Genomic DNA, 9,352 nt, shown 5'->3' on the forward strand with positions numbered 1-9,352 from the left:
TTTTTTTTTTTACATATTTTTTATTATTACCAAATGAATTGAGAATAAATAGAAATAAGACGCCAACTGTTTGTGTTATTTAAACATTTTGTTTAAAAGGTAAAGAATTACAAAGGGTCAAGTGAACATTGAGACAACTGCAGGCCTGCTGTGTTCTTCTTTCTTTCTTTTTTTTTCTGTGCAGTTGAAGAAAGAAAAAACGGAATCTTCAAGCACACACACACACGCGCGCACACACACACACACACACACACACACACACACACACACACACACACAGGCTGTCAGCTCGGGGATAAAGGGAATAAATCATAGTTGTGTTACAGGAAACACTGAAAATCCTTGAGAGTGCCCTTCAACACTTCACATAAACACCAACCTATGCTCACACACACACGCACACACGCACGCACGCACACACACACACACACATACACACACTGCAGCACTTCCTTTATCTCCTGCAGCACCTTCAGACCCACATTCCCCACTTTGCTGGTGTTAACGGGTCAGACCAGAATCTCTCTCTAGTCGTCTCCTGCGATCATTAACGTATCAGGAAGAGTTTTTATGTTTTAGACAGAAATAAAGCAGAATCAGTGAAAGCAACTCCATGTTTATGTGCGTGTAATTCAATAGGATGTTTTCTGTTCCATAGCTTGTTGTGAGTTGTGTTTAGAATCAAAATGGCTGATTGATTTCCTGGATAGAATCACCTCCTGCTGTCATTCCAACCTGCAGCATGTCTTCTAGTTTTCTTCACTTCACCTCTAATTGCACTAAAAAAGTCAAGCAGTGCAGTTTAGAGAGAAAACAAAAAATGTAACATCATTTGATGTGACTATGACTCATGCCTGAATGGGCTGACAACAACTGAAGTCTTTGTGTTTTCTGAAAGTCTTTAGCAAAGAGAATTTTTAATAAAAAAAAAAAAAAGAAAAAAGAAAAAAAGAAACTAAGAAAATGTCCACACCACCCCAACTCTCCTTGTAACCATAGTTACTGTGTCTCTCACTGCCGCCTACGCAGTGGACAAAGGATACAACACTGGAGGATTGCTGCTGACCTGACGGCTGCAAGCAACATTTATTGATATAAATCACAGAGCAACAGCGCTGTTCACATATTGTGGTTTCTGTCTGACTGCAGGACCTCAGGGCTGATGCCTCTGCAGCTGTTTACCATCAGACTCCACTTTAGTGTCACAAAGTTCAGTGCTTTTCAACGTACAAAGACATTTTGTATTAATCAGTCAATCAATCAGTCGAGTTTGTTTATATGGAGCATTTCAGCAACGAGGCAGTTTAAAGTGCTCTACATCATGACAGCATGAAAACATCATGAACACACTCAACTATTGTAAAGTCAGGAACAGAATTTCAGAATTTTGACGTCTATTTTCTCAGTAAAGGACTGCAGAACTGGGTGGTGTAGAACTCAGTGATATTCTCTATCTTTGTTATAGTCAGAACACCAGCAGCAGTGTTTTGGATAAGCTGATTGATTTTCTAGGCAGAAAGATCTATGAAGACACTATTGCAGCAGCAAACTATAAAAATGTTATTATAGGTAAACGCATGAGCTTCTCTAGATCTCGATGCTGTTCTCTGCTGAAGGCATTTCAAACTTTAATAGAGCCAAAAGTCATTGTGTAACAAACAAAAAGAAAATCATTTAAACAGGAGTTCAATCAAATGAGACAGTGTGTGTATGTGTGTGAGAGCCGTGATGCTGCAGTCCCTGCCTTGGAATCTCTCCCAAATGTGAATTAATTTAGCCTTATAAACATCTTAAGGCCACAGTTATCTCTGTTGCTTGTGTCTTTTGTTTCATCCATTTTCCCTCCACTTTCCATTCTGCATATTCTATGAGCAGGCAGTTTATTTTGCAATGACCTTTTGTGGCTTACACTTGTTTTTTATGGCAATCAGCAATCAAAGAGGCCAACATCAACTGTGATGGAGAGTGAATTAAAAAAACTTTATCAATCAGTTTGATCTGTTTCAGTCAGTAAATATTTTCTGGAAAGACATAAATTTACTACCTTATTTTGGGAAGCAGAATTACTTATTTCAACACAATCAATTATTATTTTTATCCATCTTTCCTCAAAGGAATGAATAATTATTCCATTTCACATATTAAAAATCCTTTTTACGTGGTAATATTCAAATTTCCGGAAAACAAGAATGAAACAAAACAAGAGTTCATATGATACATGACTTCACTTTGCGAACAAATTGACTGAAATAGTGAAGCGTCATTCCGTTTTGTTGAAGCACATCCAGATGGTAGTTGTGCTGATCGGTTGCTTGCCTGCAGGGGGCAGTCGTGTATCCGGCAGCACCTCCGCTGCTCGCGCGGTCGCAGAGGAAGAAGCAGCTGCTCTCTGCTCCTCGCTCGGTGAACGTTCATTCTTTGCGGGGAAGATGGCGGACCTAGAAGGTGAGTGTCCAACACATTCTGTGGGGCCGGGGCAGCTTTTACTCCTTCTCTCGGTCTAATAACGAAGTTTTAACGCCTCCCCTTAACGCGGGGTTTTATTGCCAGTAAAGCGTCTCTCTGTGTAGTTTAACTGCTTCTATTGTAGCGAGTAAAAGCGAGTTTGGGAATTTGGTCAGAGGTGCAGCTCAGATTAACAGCCATTCTGCAAAACATATCTCATCCAAACCTCGGTATTTAGACCAGCGTCTGTGACCTAACAGCGTGGCGTCTTTTATTCATCGGGATTTGGGCGCGTGAACCGTTAATGCGTGGAACAGGAAACACGTGGTGAGTCGTTTTGATCAAAACGACGTGAAAACTAACCATATGAAATTAATTGCATTTCTGTTTTGAAGGTGAAATCGTTCTTTTCATGTAGTTTGGTCTGTTGCGTTATTGACCTGTGAAATACAAACTAGATCAGCTTTAAAATAAACCAGAGCTGTGGAAACGACGTTAAAGAAGCAGCAACTCCTCCACTGTGGGGTTGCATGTTCAGTGGCCTGTTAGCTGGGAGCGTTAGCCACCACGTGTTGCGCAGCACGCGGAGACACCACGTGGGCCTCCGCTTAGAACCCACGAAGAAGAAGCTGAAGTCATTTGAAGGATCACTAAACTGCTCACAGTTACTGCATTTCATTCATCAGTGACTAAAGATTGAAGTTCATCAATTTCAATTATAACAATATGAGCCGTTTTAAAAAATATTTTCCAATGTTACTAATTGAAATTCGTCAGGTCTTAATGAATGTGAATAAACGGATCCCTGGCCGATGACTTCTTTTCAGTATTTCTTTTAACCAGATTTTCTGTTTTGTTTTTTGTTTTTTTTAGCTTCAGCGAAGAAAAAGAAGAAGTCGAAGAAAGTTTCGGAAGAATTTGTTGGGGTTTGTGGAAAAACTTGACTTGAAGCTGAACGTTTTCGGAGCCCCTCCCCTGACTGTTTCTGAACAGCCTGCTTGTGTTTCCTAGGAGATCCAGCAGAGTGGAGACTTCTTCATCCAGCCAGAGTCCATCGCTCCGTCCCTAGACACGTCACAGTGGCCCCTCCTACTGAAGGTCAGGCCCCAGGTGTTCCTGCCCTGATCGGGGGACATTTTGGTTTTTATTAGATGTTTCAGAACCATGTGAGATGATGAAGCGGTTTATCCATTCTCTGAGTGCCGCTGCCCCGTTCAGGTTGCTGCCCTTGCTTCGTTCTGGGGCGGGGCCGCTCCATGGGGGGCTGGAGTTTTCGGCGTTCTGCCAGATTACAACCAGCAACCTCACGGGGTGTGTCTGGACAGGGCTGTGGCCAAGACGACTTCCTGTTCTGATCACATTTTAATAATTTATTCATGAAGCAAGTCATTCAGCTGTGTATGATTTTAGCTATCTATATGTAGCAACCTGTGGACGGATTTACTGTCAGAAAAGTTTCAGTCTGAGCTGAGATGCTGTTGGTCTGAAGAGGGGGCTTCAGAAAACGAATGCTCTAATTGAAATAACTTGCTGCATTACTGCCACCTTGTGGAGGGGTGCAGACTCCCAGAGCAGAGAGTTGTAGCTGTTAACAAATTATTTAACAGTCTGTCTGAATGGTAAAGACTTTCCCTGTTTTTCCTACAGAATTTCCACAAGTTGAATATCCGAACAGCTCATTACACGCCCATCCCGTGCGGCAGCAACCCTCTGAAGAGGAACATCACCGACTATGTCAAGTACGGTAACGTCACCCTGAGCTTTCTGGGCCGGTTCTGGCCCAGACCCGGTTCTGATGGCCATGCGTCCGCTCCACCAGGTCGGGCTTCATCAACCTGGACAAACCGGCCAACCCGTCATCTCACGAGGTGGTGGCGTGGATCCGGAGGATCCTGCGGGTGGAGAAGACCGGTCACAGCGGAACCCTTGATCCCAAGGTGACCGGCTGCCTGATCGTCTGCATAGACCGAGCCACGCGATTGGTCAAGTCCCAGCAGAGTGCCGGTGGGTTCCCTTCATCAGCTGCCTATGAGCTGCGTCATCAGGACAGAGACTATGGCTTAAAATTGAAGTCCCCCATTTTTTCATACTTAATCTCATTTTAATACATTTCTTTTCTCACTTTATTTTCTTAAGGTAATTCCAAATGACAGAAAGTATTTCCAAAAGCTGCCTTTTATGTCAGTTATTCAGGTCTATTTATTAGACCTGAAGCCATCTTGTTTGTTACCAAACAAGATGGCTGAACTATGGAAACCTGAAGAGTTCATTAATGGGGAGGAGAAAAAGAACACCCCCCCCCCCCCCACACTAATGGGCATTTACTATCAAAATAGTAAATCTATCAAAATATTTCCAAAAACAAAATCTTGAAAAACAGAAGATGTGATGAATCAGTAAAACAGACGTTCTGCTCAGTGAAACATGACAATGTTTCCATTTATAACGTGGTGAAGGTCATGACCTCTCTGCTCTCATTCCAGGTAAGGAGTATGTGGGAATCGTCCGGCTGCACAATGCAATTGAGAGCGAGCACGTTCTGGCCCGGGTGAGCCTCCACTTTGAGCAGAATGTGCTGGACTTACAGTTTACATGCTAATACAACATGTGGTCATGTGACAGGCCCTGGAGACGCTGACCGGAGCGTTGTTCCAGCGTCCGCCGCTGATCGCTGCAGTGAAACGCCAGCTGAGAGTCCGGACCATCTATGAGAGCAAGCTGATAGAGTACGACCCAGAGAGGAGGCTGGGTGAGGAGCTGCTTCTTATCCCGGTCCAGATGAAGCCTAGAGCTGTCCTGAGTCAGAACCAGGCTGGACCGATACAGAGTCCAGACTGCTGTAGCAGCCGTCTTCACACGTCCACGTCTATTTAAACTTGTCTGTCCTTTCCAACAGGCATCTTCTGGGTCAGCTGCGAAGCCGGGACCTACATCCGGACCCTGTGCGTCCACCTGGGGCTGCTGCTGGGCGTCGGGGGGCAGATGCAGGAGCTGCGGCGGGTCCGCTCCGGAGTCCTGGGAGAGAAGGTCAGGAGGAGTTCTGGTTCCAGCCAGAGGTCCAAAGCGTTGAGTCCAGCTCTGCTGTTCAGTGCTGAGTTGTTAATTAGCCTTTGGAAGAAGGAAGAGCAGCGGAGACGCGGCGGCCGGAGCGTCCCGACCGCCGAGGCTCAGAGCTGCCAACAACGCTCAGTGTGGCTGTATGCTTGCAGGACAACCTGGTGACAATGCACGATGTTCTAGATGCCCAGTGGCAGTTTGACCACAACAAGGACGAGACGTACCTGAGGAGAGTCATCTTCCCTCTGGAGAAGCTGCTGGTGTCGCACAAGCGGCTGGTGATGAAGGACAGCGCGGTGAGTCTTCCTCCCTGGAAACAGACTCAACTTTCTGTTCACGTTTCTCTGTTGCATCCCCTTTAATTGTCACCATGACAATCGCTCATCTTCCTGGCATCCACAACATTACAGAAAGCAACTGACACAACTTAAGACATTTGTTTTAAATGGAGTGAATTATTTATTTGCAGCAGTGCAGAACTCTTGAACTGCTGCACCAGCCGGAGCCGTTCAGGTGGAAAACAACTTTCATTTGTTCAGGCAAAAACAATAAATTCACTATTTTGGACAAATATTTAAAAATAAACTGTACAAACCAAAATGTTCAGAAAGAGCAATTATGAACTCTAAATAGAAGATAAAGTGAATAATAAAGCATGATGTTCTGAATAGATCTGGAACAAGAATATTGTCACTGAAGGCTCATCTGGATTTAGTTTTTTAGTGTCAGGACTGATACAGATGTTAATATCAGATCCGTATCCGTCTAAAACAGGTTTTGTATTAAAATGGTGTAAAGATTGGCAAAATAAAAGTTGGTTGTGTAAAACATGTAGTGTCTATTTGTATAAAAAATGAAAGTATAAAAGTGCAGTGTGAACTCCATCCTGCTGGTGTTTGGATTGGTTCTGTGGTTGTGACCTCTGACCCGTCTGCAGGTCAACGCCATCTGCTACGGCGCCAAGATCATGCTGCCCGGCGTGCTCCGCTATGAAGACGGCATCGAGGTCAACCAGGATATCGTCGTCATAACAACCAAGGGCGAGGCCATCTGCACAGGTGAGAGCGGGTTGGTCAGCGGGTTGTCATGCCGACGCCACATGATGATCTGAGTAGATGCAGCAGCTTCCGGGCCGTGATGACTTGCTATCTATCACCCTTACCTGATGGCTCCTGGGGGAGCCTGCCGCCCGCTCACACCCACCGGTCACCAGACTGACGCCTGTCCTCTCACTGCAGCCGTGGCTCTGATGACCACAGCGGTGATCTCCACCTGCGACCACGGAGTTGTCGCCAAGATAAAGAGGGTGATCATGGAGCGGGACACGTACCCCAGGAAGTGGGGCCTGGGGCCCAAGGTACGGAGAAAGAGCCTTCAGTTGTCTAATGGGTTTTTCTAAGGCGCGCTAGAGACGCCTCAGAAAGTTGGAAGGAAAAACAAAATGAAACATGAATTTATAAATCAAATGTAAAACAAAAAAAGAAGTAAAATCTGTTTTTCAATTATCCTAAAATATCAGCTAAAGTAACTTATTGAAATGTTTACTTTTATCTTTCTGGAAGTGTTCACAATATTTGTAATATCATGATTAAAGTGAACTATTTACGGCTTGTATCCTCACAAACACAAATGATGCTCTTGATCTGCATTTAATCATGTTTTCAAATGCATTTCATGATGTAATGATATTCATTCAATACTGGAGAAAATACTGAAAACATTCATTTAAATTTATTGTGACCACAATAATAAGAAATTTTATCTCGATGATGTGAGAAATCACATTATTTAAATGTAAGTTAAATATAATTTTATGCGATATAAATTGATTTCCAATCAAAAGTTTTTTTAGGTAATGCCATAAATAACATATTACTGATTTTAAAAAAATCCACCAAAGTCGATATGAGGCAGCATTTATTCTTAATTATTGAATAGTTAATAAAAGCTCTCGTGTTTGTGTGTGTGAACCAGGTTTTTGTACAAATCCTGGTCCCCAGGAGGGGAACTGTTGTTGTTAGGTTTAGGACTAAGGTGTGAATTGTGTTTTGGTTCAGATTGAACTTTAGAAAATAATCAATTGGAAATCAATGTCAAGGCCCTATAAGACACAAAAACACTGCCTGTGTGTGTAACCTCTGGTCTGATGCTGTGAACCAGGCGAGCCAGAAGAAGATGATGATTCAGAAGGGCCTCCTGGATAAACATGGTAAACCCAACGGCAGCACGCCTCAGGACTGGAAGGAGCAGTATGTTGACTACAGGTACCCTGCACTCACTGCTGGCCCCTGCTGGTGGCCCCCTCTCACTGCAGAGAGTTATCCCTCTCTGAGCTGCCGTGCTCTCTGAGGGAGTCGCTCTGCTACATGAACTCTCTGCCCGGAGCCTCGGCCCCTGGCCAGCAGCAGCCGGGGGCCCCGCTCCCCAGAGAACAGTCTCAGCTGTTTCAGGCCCTGAGGCAGTTTAACGTCAACATGTGTTTTTCTCTGCAGCGCCTCCAGTGTGGCGGCCTCAGGCGACGCCTCCGCTAAGGTGAGATCACATTTCAGAGCTCCATTTTTAGAACAATGGCCTTTATGTCTGCTGTCATAACAAGCTGCCTGTCGAGTAGCAAGATACGGCAAGCTAATTTATCATTTAATCTACACTTCCTTGACTGCCATATACATGATCAAACTCTTCATTGTTAGTTCTAAGTGGAAGGAGTGTATTTATGGATAGATGCACACACCATGCATTACAAATGTCATGACGAAATGTTAGCTTTTAGTTAAAGTTTAAAACTTCGTATCTCGCAGCTGAGAGTCCAGACCTGGAAGAAAAGTGTAGAACAGGGCTGTGGATTAGAAAGTATTTTGTTGTTCCCATGAAGGAAGAATTTAATGACTTTAATTCAAATAGGCACGGTGATTTATTTTTTTGGGATTCAGAAAAATTGTTTGCTTTCCAAATTGATGAATATTTAGTTTAAAGATCCTCTCCTGACATTAAATATCTTGTCATGTTTGAGGCAGAAAACTGTCTGTACACTGTGAATGCACCGGACGGTTCATTTTTCCTGAAGTTTGATCAGCTGTGATCGTGACATTCTTGCAGAGGAAGAGAGAGTCAGCGGAGAGCGACAGTGAGGCGGCCCAGCCCAGCACGCCGTCTGCTGAGGACATAAAGAAAGAGAAGAAGAAAAAGAAAAAGGAGAAAAAAGCAAAACTAGAGGAGGCAGAGGTAGAAAAGACTGAGGAGGAGCCCGACACGCCGGTGAGTTGGAGTAACCTCCTCAGTATGTGGATAGGACCTTTTACCAGAACTAAGTGAAGTGTGTGTGTGATCCAGGTCGCTGAGAAGCCCAAGAAGAAGAAGAAGAAACAGAAGGAGAGCGAGCCGGCAGAGTGATCGGCGCCTCGTTCTTCCAGCCGCCAGCTGGAAATGAATCTCAGCACAATGTGCTGCTGCAGCTGTACTGCTGGACATGAGGACGGTGTTAACCATGGACAAGAATGGAAATCTGTCTCGGTACCAGAACTGTCCAGAGGTCTGGTTCTAGCAGCTGCACTGGTTTTCTCTCTGCCTTCTGTCCTCAGACAGGACAGACCATCATGTAGTGGACATGGAAACGAAAACGCCCTGCTCTGTTCATGGAGGTGAAACAAGACATTTGCTCATGAAAGCTTTCAATTTATTTCAATCTGTAAATATTTAACTTTTTTATTTTGAAATAAAAACTTATTCTGTATTTGTCCTCACTGGTTTTTCACAGAATGTGTCAAACATCTGATGTTCGCTCTTTAATCTGGACTAATGGTGGAGTAAAGCAGAACCTGAGCTGCTTCTGATTTAACTAGATCAATTTAGA

At 44.0% G+C, this 9,352-nt stretch overlaps 1 protein-coding gene and 1 non-coding gene across 2 annotated transcripts; both read left to right on the forward strand.

Annotated features, from left to right (window-relative positions):
- The first annotated feature begins 2,385 nt into the window (after positions 1 to 2,385).
- Positions 2,386 to 9,232, forward strand: dkc1 (dyskeratosis congenita 1, dyskerin). The gene is made up of 15 exons (XM_055057221.1): positions 2,386 to 2,445; positions 3,319 to 3,371; positions 3,457 to 3,543; positions 4,093 to 4,184; positions 4,265 to 4,449; positions 4,929 to 4,993; positions 5,068 to 5,194; positions 5,342 to 5,472; positions 5,655 to 5,798; positions 6,440 to 6,560; positions 6,741 to 6,859; positions 7,663 to 7,766; positions 7,995 to 8,034; positions 8,599 to 8,757; positions 8,833 to 9,232. The coding sequence occupies exons 1-15, from the start codon at positions 2,430 to 2,432 to the stop codon at positions 8,890 to 8,892; spliced, it is 1,503 nt and encodes a 500-aa protein (XP_054913196.1). The 5' UTR covers positions 2,386 to 2,429; the 3' UTR covers positions 8,893 to 9,232.
- On the forward strand, positions 6,597 to 6,673 carry LOC129377455 (small nucleolar RNA SNORD83). Its single transcript, XR_008607926.1, has one exon. It is a non-coding gene; the product is annotated as a small nucleolar RNA SNORD83 (small nucleolar RNA).
- Positions 9,233 to 9,352: the final 120 nt, after the last annotated feature.

Source organism: Poeciliopsis prolifica, unplaced genomic scaffold, assembly GCF_027474105.1.
Source record: "Poeciliopsis prolifica strain line A6 unplaced genomic scaffold, Auburn_PproV2 SCAFFOLD047, whole genome shotgun sequence".
NCBI lineage: Eukaryota > Metazoa > Chordata > Actinopteri > Cyprinodontiformes > Poeciliidae > Poeciliopsis > Poeciliopsis prolifica.

Coding starts and splice junctions, on each gene's coding strand:
- dkc1 (XM_055057221.1), top strand. Junction 3,544..4,092: donor AGTGGCCCCTCCTACTGAAG/GTCAGGCCCCAG, acceptor TTTTTCCTACAG/AATTTCCACAAGTTGAATAT. Junction 5,473..5,654: donor CCGGAGTCCTGGGAGAGAAG/GTCAGGAGGAGT, acceptor GTATGCTTGCAG/GACAACCTGGTGACAATGCA.